The 26,354-nt window shown below is 34.2% G+C and overlaps 3 protein-coding genes across 4 annotated transcripts; all 3 read right to left on the reverse strand.

Moving 5' to 3' along the window:
* Positions 1-8,779: 8,779 nt before the first annotated feature.
* LOC110693361 (protein FAR1-RELATED SEQUENCE 5-like) lies at positions 8,780-13,450 on the reverse strand. The gene is made up of 3 exons (XM_021870495.1): positions 13,309-13,450; positions 10,656-11,743; positions 8,780-9,169 (listed from the first exon to the last, which is right to left on the reverse strand). The coding sequence occupies exons 1-3, from the start codon at positions 13,448-13,450 to the stop codon at positions 8,780-8,782; spliced, it is 1,620 nt and encodes a 539-aa protein (XP_021726187.1).
* A 1,419-nt stretch (positions 13,451-14,869) lies between these two features.
* LOC110693465 (putative receptor-like protein kinase At4g00960) lies at positions 14,870-18,793 on the reverse strand. 2 transcript variants are annotated; one of them, XM_021870576.1, is made up of 7 exons: positions 17,873-18,793; positions 17,036-17,179; positions 16,609-16,733; positions 16,303-16,513; positions 15,975-16,212; positions 15,743-15,896; positions 14,870-15,572 (listed from the first exon to the last, which is right to left on the reverse strand). In XM_021870576.1, exons 1-7 carry the CDS (start codon positions 18,705-18,707, stop codon positions 15,264-15,266), a joined length of 2,016 nt encoding a protein of 671 aa, XP_021726268.1. In that variant the 5' UTR covers positions 18,708-18,793; the 3' UTR covers positions 14,870-15,263. The 2 variants fall into 2 exon arrangements, with proteins under 2 accessions (XP_021726268.1, XP_021726269.1); XM_021870577.1 differs by having other exon boundaries at positions 14,873-15,572; positions 17,036-17,176.
* A 3,360-nt stretch (positions 18,794-22,153) lies between these two features.
* LOC110693467 (putative receptor-like protein kinase At4g00960) lies at positions 22,154-25,755 on the reverse strand. Its single transcript, XM_021870580.1, has 7 exons — positions 24,679-25,755; positions 24,312-24,458; positions 23,910-24,034; positions 23,610-23,820; positions 23,286-23,523; positions 23,007-23,157; positions 22,154-22,926 (listed from the first exon to the last, which is right to left on the reverse strand). The coding sequence occupies exons 1-7, from the start codon at positions 25,499-25,501 to the stop codon at positions 22,615-22,617; spliced, it is 2,007 nt and encodes a 668-aa protein (XP_021726272.1). The 5' UTR covers positions 25,502-25,755; the 3' UTR covers positions 22,154-22,614.
* Between the last annotated feature and the right edge of the window lie 599 nt (positions 25,756-26,354).

Raw genomic sequence — 26,354 nt, forward strand, 5'->3', positions numbered from 1 at the left:
TGGAAGAGGGTGTTGTTGTTGAAAAGCAATTGCCTAATACGGTTGAAAAAGGTTTTCCTTCATTTGAGCTTTTTTCATATTCAAATCCTAATCTTTCAACTCCAATTTTAACTCCTTTAAATCAAAATATTAATGTTTCTTCTCAAACTTTAGATGAAATTGCACCACAAATTGATTCACAAAATTTGGAAGATTTTTCGTGTGTTGTTATCAGCGATGTTGTCAAGGATATAAATGAAGAGCACTGCTCTAAAGATATGGATGATGAAACCAATGTTTCTGAAGTTGGAATTGAGAATATTCAGAATGTGAATGCTAATGATTTAATAATGGAAGAAGTTAATACAGAAGGACGGGAACAATTATCAGAGGCATGCATTGGTACTGAAAGTTTGAAAAATTCTCAAATTCAGCTTTCTCAAATTGAGACTGAAAAATATGAAATGAAAGGAGTTTCTGAATTGTGAATATTGAAGATTCACAAAATGAAAATAATAATTCTCAGTTGGTATCAATTCCTGAGGTTTTGAAATCTTTTCAGTCTGAGAAAGAAGTACAAGTAATTGAGAATATTGTTGATTCTCAAATGGTAGAGGGTGAGATGGCAAAAGATAAGATGGGTGATACTCAAACTGAGAATGCAGATGATAGTCAAGTACATGAAGTTTTAAATTTAGATCCTCCTTTGGTTGTTGTTCCTGTTGCTGCATCTCTTCCTGCTGTTGTATATCTTCCTCCTGTTATTCTTGATACTTCTACCTCTGAATCTGTTGAGCGTACTGCTACAACAAGAAAATCAAAGGGTTCATCTGCTCGTGTTGCTATTGGTGCTTCTGCCCCTGTGTCTGCTCAGGGTGTTTCTGCAAAAAAAAATTCAAAGGGTCCATCTGGCAGTGATTCTGATCAGGGTGCTGCTGCAACAAGTAAATCGAAGTGGAAAGTTTCGAAATCTCAAGAGTCTAAACAAAATAAATCCACTTCAGGCAGTTCCAAAAACCGAGAAAGGAAATTATGCACTGTAGTGTTCCTGGTCATACAGAAGAAGAGGCTCTTGAATTTCTAAGAGAAAAGATGAAAGAATTTCCAGATGGTGAGGATGCTCTTCAACCTTGTGATAATAGTGCTGAAAATTCTTATAGTAGTGGGTCTAGCTCAAGTACAAATGGTCTTTTAAGCTGTAATATTGATTGTGGTGAACCTAGTGGTTATATATTACAGTTGACATTAGAATCTTTAAGGGTTAGAAACTACAAGAAGAAAATATATGGAATGAATGAGTTGAGGCTTAAGGTTGCTGATTATTGCTTCGTGGAGAATTATTCTGGAGTTAAAGCAACGTAAGTGTTTTACTTAGTAATATTTTTTTTACTATTGTTATGGGGATTACTTTTTGGTTAATGGAGTTACTATTGTTATTAAGAGGTTATAAAGGGGTTACTAGAGGGGTTACTTCTTAGGTGTTATTAGGGGAGAAGTTACTTATTGGGGGATACTAGAGGAGGGTTACTAGATGAGAGGTTACTTAGTGGGGGTTACTAGAGGAGGGGTTACTTAGTGGGGGTTACTAGAGGAGGGGTTACTTAGTGGGGGTTACTAGAGTAGGGGTTACTAGAGAAGGGGTTACTTAATGAGGAACTGCTACAGGGTTACTTTTATATCAATAGGTTACTTTTGTGGTTTTCTTGTTGGGGTTACTAGAGTAGGGGTTACTAGAGAAGGGGTTACTTAATGAGGAACTGCTACAGGGTTACTTTTATATCAATAGGTTACTTTTGTGGTTATATTTATATCTAGGGATTATTAAAAGGGTTACTTGACTTTATTTTTGTTTGAATTACTTCCCTTTTTTTACATTGTGATTTTTTTTTATGGGGTTACATAGTGGGTTACTTTGTCATACGAGTTAATTATGTGGTTTTTAATGGAAGGGGGTTACATAGAGGGTTACTTTGTCACTTATATTTTTACACTTGATAATTATTTGGTGGGTTACTTAGGTGGTTACTTTGTCCATATACTCTCATAACTTATTATTTATTTTGACAAACATTTAATAGTTTATACAAATACAAATATTATCTAATAAGTAACCTCAATAAGTGTTCTACTTTGTAATATTTTTTACTATTGTTATGCAATGTTTAGTGGGGATTACTTTTTTGGTAAATGGAGTTACTATTGTTATTAAGGGGTTACAAGGGGGTTACTAGAGGGGTTACTTCTGAGGTGTTGGGGTTACTAGAGGGGTTACTTCTGAGGTGTTATTAGAGGAGAGGTTACTTATTGGGGGTTACTTATTGGGGGTTACTAGAGGAGGGGTTACTTAGTGAGGGTTACTAGAGGAGGGGTTTCTTGTTGGGGTTACTAGAGTAGGGGTTACTAGAGGAGGGGTTTCTTGTTGGGGTTACTAGACTAGGGGTTACTAGAGAAGGGGTTACTTAATGAGGAACTACTACAGGATTACTTTTATATCTATAGGTTACTTTTGTGGTTATATTTATATCTAGGTATTATTAAAAGGGTTACTTGACTTTATTTTTGTTTGGATTACTTCCCCTTTTATACATTGTGGTTATTTTTTTTTTTTTTGGGTTACATAGTGGGTTAATTTGTTATACGAGTTAATTATGTGCTTTTTAATGGAAGGGTGTTACATAGAGGGTTACTTTGTCACATATATTTTTACACATGATAATTATTTGGGGGGTTACCTTGGGGGTTACTATGTCCATATACTCTCATAACTTATTATTTATTTTGATAAAGATTTAATACTTTATACAATTATTATTATTATTTAGATAAAAACACATATTTATTACAAATATTATCTTGATATTTATTTAGATAAAACACATATTTATTACAAATATTATCTTGATATTTATTTAGATAAAACACATATTTATTACAAATATTATCTTGATATAAAAACTTATACATTAATATTAGTTTCTGCTTCATTAGGAAGCCTTTCAACACCATCACTATTAAAAACTCTAATATAAAAGTTTGTATCTTTGTCAAAATAAATATCCAGTCTTTCTCCATGAACAATGTTGTTGGAAGTTACAAAGCTTGCCCGTTGTTCATCAATTAAACATCCACCACAACTTCCTGTATCTTGTGGTACACTTACCACTCTTACTTCCCAATATCTGCTATTATTCCCACGGTGAACTTTAGCTGGATAATTAAATTTCAAAAGAAAGTGTCTCCATTCTGCAGGAAGTGGCTGAAATATATAAAAAAAAAAAAAGAAATCATTAAATTTTTATTAAACCACATCAAAAATTTATAAATGTAAAACTTAATGTAAAATGTATTTACCAGACTATTGCGATAAATATATCTGTAACTAACAGTACATTTTTCCATATTTGCATAGAAATCAGCCATTGTCTTCAATATTGATAGAAGAGAAAAATATAAGATGAAGATATAACACTCAACCTTATATAGAAAAAATAAAGGTTGTTAATACAAGTCTTTTAATAGAAAAAACTTGATTTAATCCAGCCTTTAAATAGAATACAGTTGTGTATGAACAACCTTTAAATAGAATTCTGATTTGTATGACTTTTTGATGAAGAATTCAATAGTGTATGAACAGGCTTTAAATAGAAATCTGATTTGTATGAATTTTTTATGATGAATTCAATAGTGTATGAACAACCTTTAAATAGAAATCTGATTTGTATGACTTTTTGATGATGAATTCAGTAGTGTATGAACAGGCTTTAAATAGAAATCTGATTTGTATGACTTTTTGAATGACTTTTTTATGATGAATTCAGTAGTGTATGAACAGGCTTTAAATAGAAATCTGATTTGTATGACTTTTTGATGATGAATTCAGTACTATATGAACAGGCTTTAAATATAATTTTGAATTGTATGACTTTTTGGGGATACATTAATTTTTGGGGGTTTTGATGACTTTTTATGGTGTAATGAGTTACTATTTAGTTTTGAACAGACTTTAAATAAAATTTTGATTTGCATGACTTTTTGGTGTTGCATTAATTTTTCATATTTGTATGACTTTTTTATGATGGATTGATTGTGTTTTTACTTTGATGGGGATACTAGTATGGTTATAATAAAGTAACTACAGGGGTTAGTACTGGGACTATTTTAATCCTGGTTACTACAGGGGTTACTAGCAGGGGGATTATTTAGGGGGGTACTAATGTTGTTATTTAGGGGGTTACTTAGTGTGTTACTAAGGGTTAGTTAGGGTTTTCTTTCTTTGTTATTCAGGTGTTAAAAAATCATAATTAATTTACATGGCATAGGGGTTACTTATTGGGATTAGTACAGGGTTAACTAGAGGGATTATTTGAATGTATTAATATATGTTAGGGGTTACTTATTAGGGTTACTAGAGGAGGGGTTACTAGAGGACTGGTTACTTATTGGTGTCACTAGAGGAGGGGTTACTAGAGGACTGGTTACTTATTGGTGTTACTAGAGGAGGGTTACTAGAGGAGGGGTTACTAGAGAAGGTGTTACTAGAGGAGGGTTACTAGAGGAGGGGTTACTAGAGAAGGGGTTACTGAGGACTGGATACTTATTGGTGTTACTAGAGGAGGGTTACTAGAGGAGGGGTTACTAGAGAAGGGGTTACTAGAGGAGGGGTTATTTATTGGGATTATTTAGAGGACTTAGTTATTGGAAGGTTATTTTAATCCTGGTTACTACAGGGGTTACTAGCAGGGTTACTAGGAGGTTATTGTAATAGGGTTACTACAAGGGTAACGAGTGGGTTTAATTTTATGGGGTTACTAGACAGGTATATTATTACGGTTACAGTGAGGTTACATTAATGGAAGTTACTAGGCAGGGTTACTAGTCTTACTTAATTCTCTATAAATGATGTTTTGTTAGTGTCTTTAATGAATGATTTTTTTTTCTTTGTATTTAATTACAGGGAGATTTTATTCTATTATTCTGAGATATATCAATTGCCCCGGGAAGATTTTCATACATTGATACCAGGACAGTTAATATCTAGTCGTGTGATGGAGTGTTTCTATATTCTTTTGAATTTTGAGGAGATTTTGGCAGGTTTTACTTATAATAGAGTTTACTTTGGAAATGAGCATATGGTAAGTATGAAGTACTTTTTTTTTTTATTTCTAGTATTTTACAAGATAATATATTATGTTAATCAGTGATTTTTTTTTTGTTGTATGTAGTGGCCTGTTTTGCAGTGTCTTGTTGCTGGTGAAGGATGTATTTATGAGAAAGATGTATTTGGTGCATGGGATGAATGGTTTTATAATGTTAGATGTACTAAGTTTTTGACTGCCATGCTGGTAATGTATTGTTTTATAGTCAACATTTTTTCCATTTATAATTAATGAATATAATATAAAAATTCTGTGTAAATTTTTTATATTTTTTATATTTTTGTTGCAGGTTTTTATTCCTATTTGGTATGACAACCACTATTCTGTTGTTGTGGTGAACTTTTTTGACAAAACGATTGATTATCTTGACAACAGAAAATACACAATGTATAATCTAGTGTTAAAGAAAAATACAACAAAATTTGATGGATTGCATTCTGTGTATTACAGTATTACATTTCGTTTGGTAAGGCTTTTAAATTTACTTTTTTATATTATATTGTTTAAAATTGAGTTATGCTGCTATTATTGGAGTTACTTATGGGATTACTTAGTGACATATTGCCATTGTTTTATTTTGATGTGTTTATATTTTATAGTTATATTCTTTGAGGTTATTTAAGGAGTCATTTTTTCTTTTGTTTTTTCATTTCTTTTTTTTTAATAGAGATATCTGATGGCAAGATACATGATCATTAAAGGCCGTGAAGAAGGAATAGATGTCATGGATTTCCCAATTAGAATGGTTAAATTTGATGGTAAAAAAGCTGGTGAAAATGTAGATTGTGGAGTCTTTTGTCTTTATCATTGTGCCTCATATTTTGGCAAACCTTTTAGAAGCTATCGTTTGAATCAGGTATTTATCAAATGCTTTTATTGTTTAAGAATATTTTTTTTGTTGCTCTAATTTTTTATTTTTTATGTTTTTGTAGTTAATTGAACGTCGCCGTTATCGAGCTGAGATTTGTGCTTCATTAATTTTGTCTGATTTGAATAAGGTTAGAGGGAATGTGTTGTCTTCTGTTGAAGATTATTGCAGAAACAACACACAAATTATGGCTGAAGTTTTAATGAATGAGAAGCTTGTTAGAGAGGCTGAAGTTGAAGCTCTTAAGGCAGAGGCACGTGATGATCTTGAAAAGAAAAGACAAGCTAAAGCTGCCAAAGAAGAAGCTGCTCTAGTGAAAGCTACAATAGCAGCAAAAGAGGCTGCTGCAAAAAGAAAATAATCAAGAAATGAAGCAGATGCTTCTACAACAGCAGTTCAAGAAGAAGAAGTTGCTTTGGTGGCTGCTACAATAGCAGCAGAAGAGGAAGCTTTAAGAAAAAATCTATGCGTAATGTATCAGCAGCAAGACCAGTACTTACAGCAGCATCCAAATCCAAACCAGTGCCATTTAGACAGAAGAATTAGAAACCGGTATTCAAAGGAAAGTAAGAAATATATTGTTTTTAAGATTTAAGATTTAAGATTTAAGATTTAAGATTTGGTTTTATTTTAATTGAACTTTATTCATATAGTTTTTGAATTTTAGACGAACTTAATTCATAGAGTTTGTTAAGGTTTTATTTTTATATTTCTTTGTTAAACTTCATATTGATATATAGCTTGTTAATATATGGGTTACTTTTATGAAGGGTTACTTTTTAATTTGGTTGTTGTATTGATGAGGTTACTTGAGTTGTTATTAAGTGTTACTTTTTTATTTTATTATTTGATTGTGTGTTACTTTTATGGTATTAGTAGAGGGGTTAGTGATGTAATTACTTGAGGGGTTACTGAAGGTTACTATAGATTATTCTTGTGAATATTTGAATGGGGGTTACTAATGTGGTATATGAGGGGTTACTGAGGGGGTTAGGTTACTATAGATTATTTTTGTGAATATTTGAATGGGGGTTAATAATGTGGTTTATGAGGGGTTACTGAGGGGGTTACTAAAGAGGTTATTAAAGCAGTAAATAAAGGTATCACTAAAGGGATGGGGGTTACTAATGGGGTTATTGAGGTGTTAATGAGGGGGTTACTACATGGGTTATTAAAGTAGTAAATAAAGGGATGGGGGTTACTAATGGGGTTATTAAGGTGGTAATGAGGGGGTTACTACATGGGTTATTAAAGTAGTAAATAAAGGGATGGGGGTTACTAATGGGGTTATTGAGGTGGTAATGAGGGGGTTACTACATGTGTTATTAAAGTAGTAAATAAAGGTATTGTTAAAGGGGTTACTTTAATTGGGGTTACTAGAGGGATTGTTGGAGAGGTTACTAAAATTTATTTATATATGCATGGCCTTACTTGCTTCTTATATAGGGGTACGTTTCATTTTTTTTTTCCTTGGTTTTATTATTGTTAATTTTAGATGCTTCGAGTGGTTAGTGATGGAGTTATTTAAGCTGTTCACATTGAACAATTTGTATAATGCATGTCATTACTTGCATCTTGTTTAAAGTAGTTACTTATCATGTTGTTTTCCCTTGTTTTATTATGGGTTATTATGGGATTAGTAATGGATTCATTGAAGGTTGTTATAGGTTATTTTGGGTATTATTTTGATAAGGGTAATTGATAGGTTAATACAGGGGTTACTAAAATAGTTACACTGAAGGTTGGTTATTTTGGGTATTATTTTGATAAGGGTAATTGAGAGGTTAATACAGGGGTTACTGTGAGGTTAATACAGGGGTTACTAAAACAGTAACCCCTGTATTAACCTCTAAGTTACCCTAAAACAGTTACACTGAAGGTTGTTATAGGTTATTTTGGGTATTATTTTAATAAGGGTAACTTAGAGGTTAATACAAGGGTTACTAAAATAGTTACTAAATGGATTATCTAAGGAGTTACCTTAGTTGGCGTTACTACAGGGTTAGACTAGAGGGGTTACTTTAGGTGTCTAGAGGTTAATACATGGGTTACTAAAACAGTTTATCTAAGGAGTTACCTTAGTTGGCGTTACTACAGGGTTAGACTAGAGGGGTTACTTTAGGTGTCTAAAATTATAAATGTCAATATAAATAAAAATAAATATTAGTTTTACATTATTTTGAAATCTAAACTGTTTTTAAGATATAATAGTAACATTGAAAAATTGAATCTAAAAGAGCTTCTGATTTACAACAGGTGTGATTGTCCCGAATTCTCTTGTGTCACCTTTGACTTGCATTGCTTTTGTTTTTTTTGCTTTTGGTTGTTTTCCTTTTTCAAAGTGTCCCTTGATTCTTTTGCTTCTTCCTTTTGTGTTTGCTCGATCTGGATCATTCACTATTGGTATTTCATCTTCAATATGTTGTTGTTGTTCTGTGGATTCATCCCCTTCTTGTTCTTGTGCTTGTTGCAATTCCAACTTTCTTTTTATTTGATTTACTTCTATGTCAATTTTTCTTAGTTGTGACTCTATGAAGCTCCTTGTCTCTTTGTGATGCTGATATTTTAGTACAAGATTGTATGACTTTCTTGCCATTGTGTGCCGCCAAGGGATGTATTTCTCTTTGTCTGTTGAATTTTCTGCTTCATGATCATTTTTTTTTCCATATATGTGATTTTGCTATCTTTTTCATCTTACTAAGATATAATGTTCAAGAATTTTTGTAACTGAGTGCTGGTGTAAGATTCGTAAACAATGATAGCAAAGCCATCCTATTTATTCATAATTTTTGCATGAGCATGCAATCCTGTTTTGTGAGCTGGAAAATGTGACCTTTTGTCTGGATGATATTTCATTTTCAATTTGCACCTCATAAAAGTAGTGATCTCCAATTTGATTATGCAGAAATGTTATGCACCCCATTGAATAGCTGAACTCTGCCTCAAAGTATTTGAAAATTGTATGTGTATATATTTCTGAAGCATGTTTTAGGAGTCCATACATAGGTAGATGTGAAGTTGGTTCAGAGTTTGAACACTTGAAATCTGCATCAGCTTCATTTTTTCTCCATCTCTTCACAGTTTGCTTGAATATTCTGAAAAATTCTGTTAAACTTGTGTTCTTATTTGCTTTGAATCCAACTGCATTATTTGTACTCTCACTCCTCTGTGATGATAAAATACCAGCAGAAAAAAAGTCTTTACTCAGAGCTGTGCACCACTTCTCCCTAAGGTTATATAACCTTTTGAACTAGGTATTTTTTTCAAGTTTGTATGTTGATATCATGTTTTCCCAGCAAATTTGAAATTCTTCTGGTGTCACACAACCGCTTAGACATTTATTAAATGCATCTTTGAATGTTGTGTTTCTTTTTAATGCTCCAAATCTTGAAACAACATTTTTTATTAAATGTCAGATACACAACCTATGCCTTGAGCGAGGAAATACCTGTAAGTTTACAAGTAAAACAAACTTTTAAGGATACTGATATAAATGATATAAAATTTTTAAAAACAGAAGTACTTGGGATTATAAAATTGTTAAAAACAGAAGTACTTGGGATTAGTTAGGTGGTTATTCTTATAGTGGTTACTTTTGTGTTACAGGTTACTAGAGGGGTTATTTAGTGGTGTTACTAGAGGAGGGGCTACTAGAGAAGGGGTTACTATAGGAGGGGTTATTTAGTGGGGTTACTAGAGGAGGGGTTACTAGAGAAGGGGTTACTATAGGAGGGGTTACTTATAGGGGTTATTAGAGAAGGGGTTACTAGAGATGTGGTTACTTACTGGGGTTATTAGATAAGTGGTTACTAGAGAGGGGTTTCTATAGGAGGGGTTACTTATTGGTGTTATTAGAGAAGGGGTTACTAGAGGAGGGGTTACTTTTAGTGTTAAAGGGGTTAGTACTGTGACTATTTTAATCCTGGTTTCTAGCAGGGGGATTATTTAAGGGGGTACTGTTGTTATTTATGGGGTTACTTATTGTATTACTGAGGGTTAGTTAGGGTTTTCTTTCTTGGTTTTTCAGGGGTTAAAAAATCATAATTAATTTTCTTGGTTTTTCAGGAGTTAAAAAATCATAATTAATTTACATGGCATAGGGGTTACTTATTGGGAATACTATAGGGTTAACTAGAGGGGTTACTTGAATTTATTAATATATGTTAGGGGTTACTTGTTAGGGTTACTAGAGAAGGGGTTACTAAAGGAGGAGTTACTAGAAAAGGGGTTACTAGAGAAGGGGTTCCTAGTGGAGGGTTTACTAGAGAAGGGGTTACTACAGGAGGGGTTACTTATTGGGGTTACTAGAGGGGTTATTTATAGGGGTTACTAGAGAAGGGGTTACTAATGGTGGGGTTACTAGAGGACTATTTTAATCCTGGTTACTACAGAGGTTACTAGCAAGGGGAATATTTAGGGGGGTACTAATGTTGATATTTAGGGGGTTACTTAATTACTGGGTTACTATAGATGTTGGGTTATTATAGATGTTAGTAGAGAAGGGGTTACTAGATAAGGGATTACTTAGAAGAGTAAGTTACTGGGTTACTTAGAAGGGGTTACTTTTTTGTTATTAAATTGGTAGTAAATTGGTAGTAATACAGTGTTTTGTTATTAAATTGGTAGTAAATTGGTAGTAATACAGTGTTTACCTTCTCAATGGCTTTAGACATTGCAAAGTCTTGATCTCTGAATATTGTTGCAGGCTCTCTTCTTCCCATAGACTTCTTAAAAGTTGATAAAACCCAGTCAAATGTGTCTATCTTCTCATCAGCTATAAATGCACATCCAAACATCACAGTTTGCCAATGATTATTGACTCCTACAATAGGGGAACAAATGAGATTGTATTTGTTTGTTTTGTATGTTGTGTCAAAAATGGTTACATCACCATAGATGTGGTAATCCTCCTTCATTTCTGAGTCTCTCCAGAAGATGCCTGTTAACTTGTTGGTGTTTTCATCACCTCCAAGTTTGAATCTGAAGAAAAAGTCTTCTTCTTTTGCTTGAGTTTGATATAGGCTGTATATTACAGTTTGAGCATCCCCTCCTTCAATTTCTTTGATTTTTCTTCTTGAAATGTAGTTTAAATTGTCCCTTAAAGTATGCCCTAGTAATTCTTCACCTCCAGCTTCTTTGGTCATCAGATTGTATGCTTCTATTGGTTTTAATCCAATCTCTGCCATAAGATCAATCACTTTTGCTTTGTCTTCAGTGATCTTTCTTTCTGACCTATGTAAATGTTGCCACACTTTTCTAGTTAACTCATGATTGTGATTAATGATATGTTCTTCAATTTCAAACTTCCCTTCTTTGTTCTTTTTTGCTCTGATTAATGCTTTGCATCCTGTTCTGGTTATAGGAACTTGTTTTGTTTTCTTCTTATTTTCATTTGCAAGAGGAGGAGTTTTCATAATCTTTGGTTTGCATCTAAAGCCTTCTTGATTACAAACAAAATCTTTTCCCCTTATTTGTTTGTTGTCTCCTTGAGTCCATCTGGTGGGTGATTGTCTTACTCCAAATCCCATAGCAAATGCATGCTTTTTATATATTTCATGTATTTCATCCAAAGTTTCTGCAGTGTATCCTATTAGGCTTCCTGTAAAATCAAAATCTTCTTGTTGACTTTTACTCTGCTGTGTTTGGATGTTGTCATTTCTGCTTTTCCCTGTTAATGTGCTTGAAGTATTCTCTGGTGAGTTGTTACTTGTTTCTGGTGCTGTGTTGTCACCTGTTTCTGCTGTAAAAATATAGGTACATTTATGAGTGGGGTTAGTAAAGGGGTTACTTAAGGAGGTTACTAAAGGGGTTACTAGAGGGGTGTTAGTAAAGGGGTTACTTAAGGAGTTTAGTAAAGATTATTTAAGTGGGTTACTAAGGGTGTTAGTAAAAGTATTACTGGAAGGTATTGAGGGGTTAGTAAAGGGGTTACTTAAGGAGGTTACTAAAGGGGTTACTAGAGGGGTGTTAGTAAAGGGGTTACTTAAGGAGGTTAGTAAAAATTATTTAAGTGGGTTACTAAGGGTGTTAGTAAAAGGATTACTAGAAGGTATTGAGGGGTTACTAAGGGTTTACTAGATAGGTATGTGGAATTGTTTATCACTGGGGTTAGTAAATGTGTTACTAGAAGTGTATACTAATGAATTTTTGAGTGAGGTTACTTAGGGCGTTACTAAGAAGGTTAGGGAAGGGGTTACTAAAAGGGATTAGTAATGGGGTTACTAGAAGGGATTATTTGAGGAGTGTTTGAAGGAGGTTTCTAAGTGGGGTTACTAACGGGGTTTATAAAGGAGTTTTTTGTGGGGTTACTTTAATGGGGTTACTAAATAGGTTACTAGAGGTGTTAATCGATGGGTTACTTTAATGTGTTATTTAGGGTTACTAATTAAAAGTGTATTATAGGAGTTACTTTAATGGGGTTGCTAATTAAAAGTGTATTATAAGAGTTACTTTAATGGGGTTACTAAATAGGTTAGTAAAGGGGTTACTACTACAATTATTTGATGGGGGTTACTAGAGTTGTTGATAATGGAATGATTTTGATGATGGTTGATTTTGATGATGGTTACTATAAGGTTACTGATTTTTGTACTGGGGTTAGTGAGGGGTTTACTTTTATGGGGTTACTAAAAAGGTTAGTAAAGGGTTTACTACTGCTATTATTTAATGGGGGTTACTAGAGTTGTTGATAATGGAATGATTTTGATGATGGATGCTATAAGGTTACTGAATTTTCTACTGGGGTTACTGAGGGGTTTACTTTTATGGGGTTACTAAAAAGGTTAGTAAAGGGGTTACTACTGCTATTATTTAATGGGGGTTACTAGAGTTGTTGATAATGGAATGATTTTGATGATGGATACTATAAGGTTACTGAATTTTCTACTGGGGTTACTGAGGGGTTTACTTTTATGGGGTTACTAAAAAGGTTAGTAAAGGGGTTACTACTGCTATTATTTAATGGGGGTTACTAGAGTTGTTGATAATGGAATGATTTTGATGATGGATACTATAAGGTTACTGAATTTTCTACTGGGGTTACTGAGGGGTTTACTTTTATGGGGTTACTAAAAAGATTAGTAAAGGGGTTACTACTGCTATTATTTAATGGGGGTTACTACAATGGTATTTGAGGGGGTTACTAGAGGGAATTATAAGCAAATGCTGAAAGGGTTACTGAGGGAGTAATATAAGGGGTTACTAAATTTCACTTATTAGGTTACTTATCATAATTTTTAAAATTTACAGGCATTCAGTATGTAATTTCTTGGTCTTTAATACCTCAAATAAAATAAATTTACATACCTTGGTGTTCAATATTTTCTAATAGAAGTTGCTTGATTTCTGTAATTTTGTTTTCGATCTCCAAATTCATGAATGAATCTTCAATCTCTTCGATTTCCATTGATTCTTGTGAATCCAGGAAATTGTATTCTTTGTCTGCCATGGAATTTTGTAAAAATGATGAAAATTGAGGTGAAAAATCAGTGTGTTAAAAGCGGCGGTGTTAAAAGTGAAAGAGTTTTTTTTTAAAAAAAAAAAACTGGAGTAAATGGCAAATGAGTGGCGGCGTGTTTTTTAGGTTTTGGGAAGCGTGCGTGAGACGCTTTTTGGTTGGTTTTTCCAGAAATTTCCAAAACGCGCGTTTTTGGAAAGATTTTTCATTCTCCGTTATTTTGGTGAATCCCGTTATGCCGTACGGTGTGGCCGGGGGTACCAAAAACGCGCTGAAGAATTTTATAACATTAGGCTAGAGTTTTCCATACTCCCTGCAATTTTAAATAAAACTAATATAGTTGTAGGATTGTACAGCGTTGAATTTTACATTTATTTTTGACAACCTCATATTATCTTTTTTTTGAATAACCATAATCTTCTCTCTTGTACTTGTATAATAATCAAATTGTTTTCATGTAATTATTAAACTATTTAAATTTTGTAAAAAAAAAAATGTACATTTATACTTATTGGTGCATGTGGACTTTGTGTTGGACCAATCATCCATGGTTTAAAGTCCAACACATTCAATAGCACAGCCCACATAACTATATCCATAAACTCGATCATTCTTGGATCCAAATTTATACAAAGTACTTTGTATAATCTTTTTAGATTAATATTAGTATTTCATAATATCTATTAAAATGATGTCTAGAACAAACATAATACATGTGACTTCTTTGCCTACAAGCTAGATAAATAATTAAACAAGTATATGTGGCGAATTCACCATAATTTTGGAATATTTTGGCAAAATCACCATAATTTTATAACATTTATAAGTAGAAAAATTTGTACACGGCAAATTAAAAGAAATCACATGCTAAAGGCTGAATTACATTAGAGAAATAGAGATGCTAATGTGTTCCAACGTCAGAGAAATAGGTCATTCAAGATATCAAAATGAATTGGTTATTATATGTAATATAGCATGTGATACATTAAATTCAGCTATAAAGTTAGGGACCGCAATTATTGCTATTTAGATTATGGCCATCCATTTGTATTTATAATGGTGATCATACGTTTATTCATTTAATTCTAGAAGAATTGAACTTAACTAGTTAGGTTTATTTACTTAATACGACATCCCTCAAAATGCTAACTTGTTACACCGTATGCTATTCAATAGAATTATTTTACATTTGCTCTTTGCTCGATTCAGTAAAATACCCCTTTATTGCATTTAAAAAGTAATGAAGATAGTAAACAGGTTAAATGGGCCAGAGATGTCAAGATCGTGGATTATACATATACTTAAAGCTCGACAAAACAAGACTCTTTTTTTTTCCTCTAGTTCTATCCACTGCTAGTTTGACTTTATGTGGCATTGACTGGGGTGGGTCCTACTCTGCCATATCAGTTAGAGGCTAGAGCCTTTAGAGGTAATAATGTAACTGTTACAACAATGAGGGGATGATAAGTTACCCGGCCCAATAAATATAGGTGGTCCGGCCCAAACAGCATTTTTTTTAGCTAGCTCTTTCCAATTTTATTCAATCATTTGAATCATTTCTTCCTCCATCTTACGACTTTATATCATTTCATACGAAAGCCTATGTTCATCAAGTTAACAATTGTAATAATAAAATTATACTATTTTCAAACATGTTCTTGTTAGGAATAACACTATTACATTTGGTCATAAAAATAAATCAGAGAATAGTAAGTACATATTCCTACAAGAATAACATATACCTATCAAAAATATGTTAGTCCATGAAAAATTGGTCACATAATTGCTAAACATGCACTAAAAGTTACCGAGGATCCACAATAGTGATGTTTCTTGAACCAGAAAATGTCGGGCCAGATTGATCTACCCCATAGTCTTCCAATCCGTAAGAACCGGCAGTGAAAAAATGAGGTGGTGTAGGTATAGGCAAAACTATAGCATCACCACTAAGCGCGGCAACCACTGATGCCATTCTTGGCCTTCTCGCGGCTTCTTCTTGGATGCACAACAACGCAATGTGGATGCACTTTGCTGCCTCTTCGGATAAGAAAGCATTTCCAATGGCTTTATCAACCAACTCCATTGCAATCTCTTCATTCCATAGCCTCCAGGCCTGTAACACACATAATATAATACTATTTTAGGATGTCCGTAAATGAACCAGACCAACCAGTATTTTAAAGCATCAGCTTTTTGGTTACAGTGACATTATGTTGTGACGACTAATTCTGGACAAAGGTATCGTGTAGCATATTGAAGATAGGCCAAAGGTACAAAACTTACGCGATGAATTAGTGATTCTTCATGTTCACTATCTAGTCTGCTGAACTTGTTCCTTTGACCACTAATGATCTCCAACACTATAATACCGAAACTGTACACATCTGATTTGACAGAGTAGTGGCCAGTTAATACATACTCCGGAGCCATATATCCACTGCATCATAATGTTAACTACATGAGCTTTTCAACTTACTGAAGCTTAATTTTGGAAAAGCAGAAACTAACTACTCACAATGTTCCAGCAATTTTATTAGTATTTCCCTGAGTTTCATCTGCTCCAAAAAGTCTTGCCATGCCAAAGTCAGAGATTTTTGGATTCATGTCCTTGTCTAACAGCACATTACTTGGCTTAAGATCCCGGTGTATGATCTTAAGCCGAGAATCTTCATGAAGATAGAGTAGTCCTCTTGCAATTCCACATATGATCTTGAATCTCGTCTCCCAATCCAATGCTGCACACTTAGTATGATCTGCAGCAGTAAAAAGTAATAGAATGTTTGTAACAAAAAAAATTTTGTTTCAGAGTTCATATGAAAACAGGTCATTTCTGATGTTCTTACCATGCAGAAACTGGTCAAGACTTAAATTTGGCAAGTACTCATAAACAAGTAACTTCTCCTTTTTTGAGATGCAAAATCCTAAGAGTTTCACCAGATTCCTGTGCTGAAGCCTTGCAACTAAAAGAACTTCAGTCTTAAACTCAGTAACACCTTGTCTCGAGTTCCTTGATAGCCTCTTTACAGCTATCTCTTGTCCACATTCAAGCTTTCCCTGTCAGAATATGCCCAAACAATTCATGAACTCCAACAACACAAACGACGGTTTAATTTATATGCTGAGGAATGTACATGACATGAAATCTTTACCTTGAAAACTTCACCAAATCCACCTTCTCCCAGCTTTTTCTCTTCTGAGAAATTACTAGTCGCGTATTTTATTTTTTTGAAGTTATATTTTAAAGACTCTGTGGTCTCATCAATGTCACTTGAATCTGCAGGAGCAATTTACATCAGTTAACTTAAACCCTTACATTTTGCATAAAATCTCTTATTGTTGGTAGAGTTGGTTCAGGGGACCTAATGCTAAACTTGAGTAGATCATAATCCTCATTATATGCAGTTAAAAGATAGCTGTGATGATAAAATGGAAGCATACTTTTCGGTATCACTCAAAACTTTACTTAGCAGCAAATAAAATTTAGTCTATTGTCAACTGTCAAGTCAGTAATTAGTATGAAGGGGTTAAACAAGAATAGAAAAACTCAGAGCAAAACAGATAATCCTGTATTCTCACCCTCATATTTATGTGCTTTCTTGGACTTTCTCCTGAATACAATTAATATAACCGCGAAAACAAGAGTCACTACCAAAGCTGCACCAGCAACGGCACCTATAAGTATTGCGTCTTTCTTCCTAATAGATTGTGAATGAGTTCCTGCTACAAAGAATACAATACAGATCATTTAATGTACAAATCTTATCCAAGATATTTCTTCAAAGCGCGACTTTAATGTTTATTATAAAAATAGAGAAAGTAGCATGCCACTATGCCAACATGGTAATGATCAACAAGAAGCTAAGTTGACAAAACTAAACAACATGTTAAAATATAGGAAAACATAGCTTATAGTCATTTAGTCAATGGCGGAACTAGCAGGTAACTCTATGGTTCAAGCATATTTGCTTATTCTTTTAGCTTCGTCACTACTCATTATTGTAACTCTTGTAAGATCAATCTTTCAAGCTCATTGAATTCTTCTGTGACAAAGCGCGAGGAAATTAAAGGCTCAAATATATAAATTCTGTCAATTGTTAGAATCCTTTTAATGTCATTAGTCAAATAATGCAGCAGGTTTGGCACATTCTTAAGGCTTGTTATTAAAATAATCTAAATAATCATGATTATACGCTTTAATGTAAGAAAACTAGAGATGCTTGATCTTGAAACAGCCTAATACAAACAAACAAGAGGTTATAATAAACTTAGAAATCCTAAGTTTGAAAATTAATGATTCGATGAAATCATGAAAAGTTGACTTTTAGAAATCCAATCTGGCAGAAAATGAACTTGGCCTAAAACACAAGATGTTGACTCCACAAATTAAAATAGAACTTTAACCAAGCTTGTTACCTGATCGATTCGAAGAATTATCCGTTGCATCTCCATAGAAAGGATAAGTGTCATACCGTATATTACAGTTTGGACACATAAGAGTACAACCAGCCTTAACATTACACAGTTCTGTGATGTTATTAATCGTAACACGAAGACAGCTTTTGCAGTCCTTCAAGGTTATATCAGGTGTACATTCTGCAAGCGTGTAGATGGTGTTTAAGCTCGTCAAGTTATCAGCAAAAGTTATTTCTTGTGTCGCGAATTTCTTGTCAGGAGATCCACCTGAGGCATTATCTGCTGCATCATTCAGACTTTCTATCAGAACATCCATAAAACCTGTCATGTTGCTAGTAACATTCCAAATGTCTAGCGAGTTCTGCCTGTTCCACATCGGTATCATAGGAACATCATGCATAGTGCCAAGAAACGGCTTCTCTGAATACCGAGTCACACACTGATCAAAGTACCAAACAATGGATTCTTTCTTCCCAGGACAACGCGTTTTCAGTGCAGAAATAGCCAAGGAAACGCACTTCTGACAGGCAGCATTAGTAACATCAAGACGACAGAAGAAGAGACCGTATATCTTACTGTCTCCGCTCCCTACAGTCGTGTTGTAGAATCGAGTTTTGCCTGTAGAATTCGATGACAGGTATGACAAAGTAGTGTCTATATTGATCTGGTAAGCACTCGTAGGAGCAACCGTCTTCATATCAGGACAAAGAGCATACACATAACCTTTAGAGTCTTCTGAATCATCAGCTGCAGCATATGAATTATAAGTAATAACAGTAATTAGCAGAACTAGAAACAGAAACAAATTTAGTTGTGAAAGAACAAAGAAAGCCATGTTTTAGAAACAAATACTACTGTAAGATTGTCTAAAATGATAGTGTTTTATTTAGACCAAGTTTATAAGCCTGAAAAAAGGGGTGATAAATGTCAAACTAATATGTAATTAGTCCATTCTAATCTATATTAGTATAATATAATAATGAAGTGGAACAAACTGTAACAATGGTTGGCCTGAACTAATAAAAATAATTAGAATAATTGTTTTTGGTATTTCGTTATGCTAGTATAAAATGACTAAGTCAACCAATCAATCAACTTCTTGCAAAGTGGAGTAGCAAAGTGAATGCTATGTATCATATATCATTATCATATGGTGTAATACTTCAAGGTCAATGTTTATAGCAATAGTGTTATCAGATATTCAACCATAACAAAAAGGGTAATGAGCAAAAATATGGGTTCGATCCTTACCAGTTGCGTATTTTTTGGATAGTAATTATCTTATTTATCAGCCTTCACGGCTTCAACTCCTGGACTCCCTCCCCTCCTGGCTTGGTTTACCTATATCATATGTTAATATAATGTTATGTATGTAGTTTAATTATTTTTCTTAAATTCTACGAAGTATAAATTAATTTAGTCATGAAAGATAACAAATTGAGGTAATTACTCGTTTTGCAATCTCATGTCCATTTACTCTTTTCCCACCCTGTTAGTACTTGGTAAGTTTTTTAGAGTAAGCTTCTTTACTCCCCTTTAGAAAATTAGATCCATTTGGGAAAAAGAGGAAAAAAAAAAAATATTTGTTGCAAATAAAATTACATGCAAATCACTCCTATTATTTTAATTTGTAGTGCAGTTCTTAGCTTGACAATAATCATCTGAAATAATATAATTTCCCAACAAAAACAGATAACTTGCTTCCTTAGTCAACTTTGGTGGCAAAAGTTATACAGTCCCAAATCCCAATTTCTTCTAGAAACTGTCACTTTATGTGACATTTGTCTCCTTTCTTTTAACTTCCGTTTCATTTTGATTGCCATATTTTGATTGCCATATACAAGTACGAAGTATCATTGTTCCACCTTAATTTACGACAATACAAAACGAAAAATGTCTTAATTAATTTGAAGCAATTGAGTAACAAAATTATTCCTCCATATTACAATATTTGTGCTATTTCAATGTAAATTATTTTAATTTGCTACCATTTTTTATTAGATTAACAAACATCCAACTATCTTATTATCTAACTATATATATATACTCCTTCCCTTTATTAAATTGTACGAAGTCACCCAAAAAAAAAATCGTATGAAGAGTGATACTTACAAGTCATCGTGCTGGCCTTATAGAATTATATTTCCTCGTATCATAATCTGGTCTAACTTTAGAGTATAATATGTGATTTATTTGTTGAATGTCAATGCCTTGTCTTGGTAACTCGTAGTTGTAGGTTTATAATATAAATATCAATATATCATATGATTAGTGGGCTTAAATTTTCCAAAATATTGGCATTACAACTTATGAGACTAAGCTAACTAATATTGTAACAAATACAATAGTCAACTTACCTCAAAAAGACTTGCTTTATTCTTCAATACTCCCTTCGTCTCTAAAAATTCATACTATTATCGTGAGAAAGTGTTTCCGAAACAAGTCTTCTAATATTGACAACAAAACTTAGTGGGCTGGTGGCGGAGTAGCATATTGTTGAGTATGGACATGGACCACATGGTCTAAGAGCAACTAATTGGGTGGGATAGTCTTAGCATAATCTTCAACATGGACAAATTTTAAAGATAAGGCTTGGGTAGTGTGCATAGTTCATAGGTGCAACCGGGGACGAATCAGAAAATTACAATTATCCTGCTCAAAACTGATTTGTACAAGACTCGTATATACTTTCTCCGTTTTTTTTTTAGCAAGTGATAGGTACTTCTAGGAGGGCGTCCCCCAGTTGCTCTTCTTGAGAAACAAGAAGTGTTTCTCTAGTTGCAGTTGTGTAATATTTGTGCTTTGGGAATTGTAAAACAAATATTATTATCTGCTGACTGTAATAAACACTGAAGTTGCTGATGTGGGCCTTGGGAAGACGGAGTTAACTCGTAGCAAAAACTTCTGTCAGTTTTGTTTTTCCAACAACACCACGATCGGCAGCCTAACAATACAATTACGCTATTCTTCTTCTTCCTCCTTTTCTCAAATCAAGCTCCTTTAATGGAGCTCGAACTTTCATCTTCACCCATCCCCCACCCACCGCCATTTTCGGCGGCTTTGCCGCCAAATTAAACGAAAACCCTAATAAAAAGGGGAGAAAAAAAGGGCAAGATCAACCCCTAAGGGTAAGGGTGTCATCTTCCTCCATTGAAGTAGCCTTTGAGCTTTTGAAACTCCATTGAAGAGAAGGATGAAAGTTGAGAGAAGGGGTAACTACGGGAACAGTGACATAACGTTTTCAAGAATTTGGGTTTCTTCCGTCAAATTATGGAGTTAACGCCTGTATATTCTAGAGTTTGCAAATAGTCGGTCATACCCTTACCTGCTCATGGGAAATTCCCAATTCACCCTCATGAGAAACACTTCTAGGAGGGTTAGGACTATCCGCAACAAAGAGGACATCCTGCCTATGTGAAGTATGTATCATTAAACTTTTTGGAGAAAATTGTGATTAGTGAAGAAAGTTTGAGATGTTACAGCCTTTTTTTTTTTTTAATGTGTTGTGGTCTTAATTATCATAATTTTGAGTGTTGGTTCTACAAAATCAACAGTTACAGGATTTTTTTAGCTCAGTATATGGCCTAAATGCTCTGATCTGAGATAACAAATTAACAATATACACTTGATTAATCCAGGAAACTCAAACAATAATATATATACCTGATGCATGAGTACATGATTTGAGCTAGCATTGATTCCATAATCTGCACAACTAATCAAGAGATGAGGAGGGGTGGATAGAGGCGGAGTAATTAACTCACCATTAAGCACGGGAACCAATTGATGTCATTCGCGGTCTCTAGCAGCAACTTCTTGGATTCATAAAAGACCAATGTGGATGCACATTGTTGATTTCTCAACAGGAAAATCACTGCAAATAATTAGGAAACCTTCATAAGACAGAGAAGGTGATTCAATTCAACAGCATGAAATCAGTTTGCATAATTCAGCACATTTGAGTTCTTCCACTTATCAATGTAGGATAAGCTGCACAATTACAACATACGCGAGAGAGGGGATCAATTTGAAACCTAAAGACACGAGAAATTACAAGTTCACAACTTCTCAAACATGGTATGTATTACATTCATGCCTCCAAGGAATTGATAATATTTCACCCACAATGTTAAGTACAGTTTCAAGGGCATCCTCGTCATTCTACACAAACCAAGTACATCAGTGAAATTCCTTCCTGACTTGTCTGGTCAAAAAGCTCCATTAAGATGCAAACCATAACACGAGCATATAATACATTCATTTGTAGAAATCACACGTGAACTTAATTAAAACCAATCAAACAATCATATCCTATCACACACATAATCAATATCAATTCAAATGATGATGTTACAGAATTACAGATATAAAAAAAACAATTAGATTCTGCTGCCATGTAAACAATCACTATGAAACAAGCAGCAAAATAACCATACTCAAAACTGGCATAACGCTGCTTAACAAACTAGGGTAAATAGGAATCATGGAAAGCTGGGCAGTGATCAATCACCTCAGAGTTCTTCAGAGCAGCAATCAAATAAAGTTGATAATTTACCTAGCCTCCTTTTACACACTTATGTGGGTTGCTGAGCTCCAATTATGTAGAATATGATCTTACAGCCTTGGGGATGACTTGTTTCATCGTACAAGATTTGTAGTTACAAAGTCTTTTTAATTCAGTCTCCACTTCTAAAACAACTATACAGTAGTTAAATGATTTGGAATTTGTGCCTAAATCAACATTATCGAGGATGCAAGTCGGTGAAGATATCTTTCACTCCCAATGCAGGAGTACATTTGTCTGAGCCACCGTCTTTGATTCCATAATCTACAGAGTCATTCAAGAAACGAGGCGGGGTTGGTAAAGGCAGAGAAATTGACTCTCCATTAAGCGCAGCAACAATTGATGCCATTCGCGGTCTCTTAGCTGCATCTTCTTGGACACATAACAAACCAATGTGGATGCACTTAGCCATTTCTTCAACAGGAAAATCATTGCCAAAAGTTGGATCAGTCAACTTCATAGGAACCCCTTCATTCCACAGCCTCCAAGCCTGCACTATATTTTGGTTAATAGGTTGTATGAATCAAGATAACTTTTTAAATAAAACAGTTCAAAAATTAAAAAAATTACCCTATATAGAAGTGACTCGTCAATTTGCTGTTTATGTGAAAACCTGTTCTTTAGACCACTAACAAGCTCCAAGATTATGATACCAAAACCATACACATCTGATTTAACAGAAAAGTGTCCTGTAATCAAATATTCTGGAGCCATGTACCCGCTGCAAAATCAGGTATACAAGCTCTAAGTTATTGGGCATTTTTCAGCAACATTAACGTAAATTTTCATAAAACAAAGACACATAACTAAGGACATGAAGAAAGTGTAACATATTCACAAAGTACTCACAATGTTCCAACAATTCGGTCAGTGTTATCTTGAGTTTGATCTATCCCAAAAAGCTTTGCCATGCCAAAATCAGCTATCTTAGGATTCATATCTTCATCCAACAGTATATTACTAGGTTTGAGGTCCCGATGCACAATCTTGAGTCGAGAATCTTCATGAAGGTAAAGAAGCCCTTTTGCAATTCCTTCAATGATTGTTAATCTTGTTTTCCAGTTTAAAGATTCCCGTTTTGTTGGATCTGGTTACAAGATGTATAATTAACCAACCTATGCATTAAAATTGAGCAAAAAGATATTTAAGCATCAAACTACAGCAGTAAACTACCTGATAAAAAACGGTCAAGACTCATATTAGGCAAAAACTCATAGACAAGTATCTTTTCCTTTCCTGACAGGCAAAAGCCCAAGAGTTTGACCAAATTCCGGTGTTGAAGCTTTGCAACTAGAACGACTTCAGTCTTAAACTCACCAATGCCTTGTTTAGAGCTACTTGACAACCTCTTTATAGCTATATATCGTCCATCTTCAAGTTGTCCCTGCAAACAATGAAGCATGTCTGATTACGATAACTCATACAACAGAAAGCAGTGTGACCTTGCTTAGGAGTTACTTCCAGCAACTTTACCTTGTAAACCTCACCAAATCCACCCTCTCCTAGCTTTTTATCTGCTGAGAAATTATTGGTTGCCTTCCTTATTGTGGAGAAGTCGAACTTCAAGGACTCTACAGTATAAATTTCATCCATTTCTTCTACAAGCAATGATCCAAAATATTCCACTGTTAATTTTTTTGAATTGATTTAAGGTTGTAGTGCAATCAACTATAATATCCACCACTCCACTATTTAACATGGGAATGAATCTATTCTAATCTAAAAAGTTTCAAAGAATCCTTATGAGTACACTCTAAGATTACAAATTTACATTTTACAATACTAATCTAAGCTGGTTGTTGACAAAGAGCAAGAGACTATTATAAAGGGTTGGAACCAAAGAAAGGGGGTGAAAAGGTCCTGTTGTGCTCTTACCTCCAACTGGTTTCTTGGATTTTCTTTTGAACATCAAAACCCAAGCCCCAAGTAGGATCATCAGTGCCAAAATAGCTGAAATGCTGACACCAACAATAAGTAACATCTTTTTCCGCCTTGACATGGATGAAGTATTTTTAGAGGTATCTGTTTGACATAAATAAACAGCATTATTCACTTTTACTAGATGACATTGAATATGGACATCAGATATAGCCATGGGATGAAAATGGTTCTAGGTCCATGGTGAATATGGAGCAATAAATAAGACTTTAAAAAAAAAAGGTTTCCTAGGCCTTAATTGTAGTGGTTGAATGTAAATGGATAAATTGCGTCAACTAATGCAACCTTATTGAAGTTATCTTACCTCCGGAAACGGGAACAGGCGAAGGTCCTGAAGCAGGTGTGAGAGCATCTCCATAAAAAGCGTATATGTCGTACCTCATATTACAACTGGGATTCATCATAGTACAACCAGCCTTCATGTTGCACATCTCTGTCATATTGCCAATGGTCATCTGGAGACAAGTGTTGCAATCGTTCACAGATAAATCTGGGGTACATTCAGCAAGTGTGTAAAGCAAGTTCATACTTGTCAAATTGGACAAAAATTTCCCTTCTTTTGTTGCAAATTTTTTGCCTGACAGACCTGCTGCTGCTTGGGATGAAACATCTCCCAATGTTTCTAGCACAACTTGGGTAAATTCGGTTTGGTTGCTTGTAATGTTTTGTATGTCAACAGCATTCTGTCTGTTCCACATTGGTATCATAGGAGCATCATTCATGGTACCAAAGAAAGAATCATTAGAGTATCGTATCATACATTGATCATACCATACTACAGACTCTTTCTTTCCAAGGCAATGGGAATTTAACGAGTTATTAGCCAAGGAGAAGCACTCCTGGCAGAAAGAAACTGTTTGATCAATACGGCAGAAAAAGACACCATATACCTTGTTGGCTCCAGTCCCAACAGTTGTGTTATAGAAGCGGTTTTCATTGTTAGAGTTGAATGAGAGGAAAGAGAGAAGCGTATTAACATTAGTCTGATATACGCTACTTGGAGCAGCAGTCTGCTTGTCTGGGCAAAGGGAAAACACGTAGGATGGCTCAGCTACTGCAATACAGTTTAACGAGCAAATAAGCAGAGTGATCAGCAAAGAGGACCAAGAGATTGCAAAGCATGCCATGTCTAAGTAAGATGTTGAGGGAAGCAATGTTACAGTTAGGAAACCTTTAGAAGCCAGAGAAAGTAATTCAATTTAACAACATGAAATCAAGACTGCATAATTCAACACGTATTCCAATATTCAATGCGGGGTAGATGAACTATTCAACAGATAAAATTTAGCCTAAGCAGTTGCAGCAAGAAGATGATTCAACATTAGAAGTTAACAAGTGATAGCAGAGAAAAGTCACCATACATCATAATACAACATTAGGTGATGGGTAGCCTATATGGACCAAACACCAAAGAGACAAATATTATTTTGAAAAGTCTAGCTAGTTGAACATTCAAAACATCAAGTAAAAGTCATATTTTAATCGCCTATTTGCTTTCCCATTACTATTTTTTAATCTCAGGTTACAATAAAATCCCCTTTTTTCAAGTCAATCCTCACATTATTATGGAATAGAAGTTTACTGTACTTCCTTTCTATTTTGTTTTTAAAAAATTAAGAGTTTTAATCATAATCCATACATTATTAGGAGTTGGAATCATAAAATAACTTTCTGTTTATTAATTAGACTAGGTTATGCTACTGTACCTTTTAAGGAAAAAGTAACGTAATGAAGTACAAAGACAGACAGACTGACAGAGTGAGGGATGTTGTGCCTTCCATACCAGTAAGCTCTATATTATACGAAGCACTTCACCGCTTTAATTAAACTTATGTCACAACAGACAGACACAAAGGCAATTAAGATGCAGGAAGTATTTAACATGGTATACAAGGCAAGAAAACAAAATGTAAACACAGTAAGTAGCAGACCTTCACAACCTGCTCATTGCTATAGACACATGAATCAACTTCACAAAAG

The sequence above is a fragment of the Chenopodium quinoa genome, unplaced genomic scaffold (assembly GCF_001683475.1).
Source record: "Chenopodium quinoa cultivar QQ74 unplaced genomic scaffold, ASM168347v1, whole genome shotgun sequence".
NCBI lineage: Eukaryota > Viridiplantae > Streptophyta > Magnoliopsida > Caryophyllales > Amaranthaceae > Chenopodium > Chenopodium quinoa.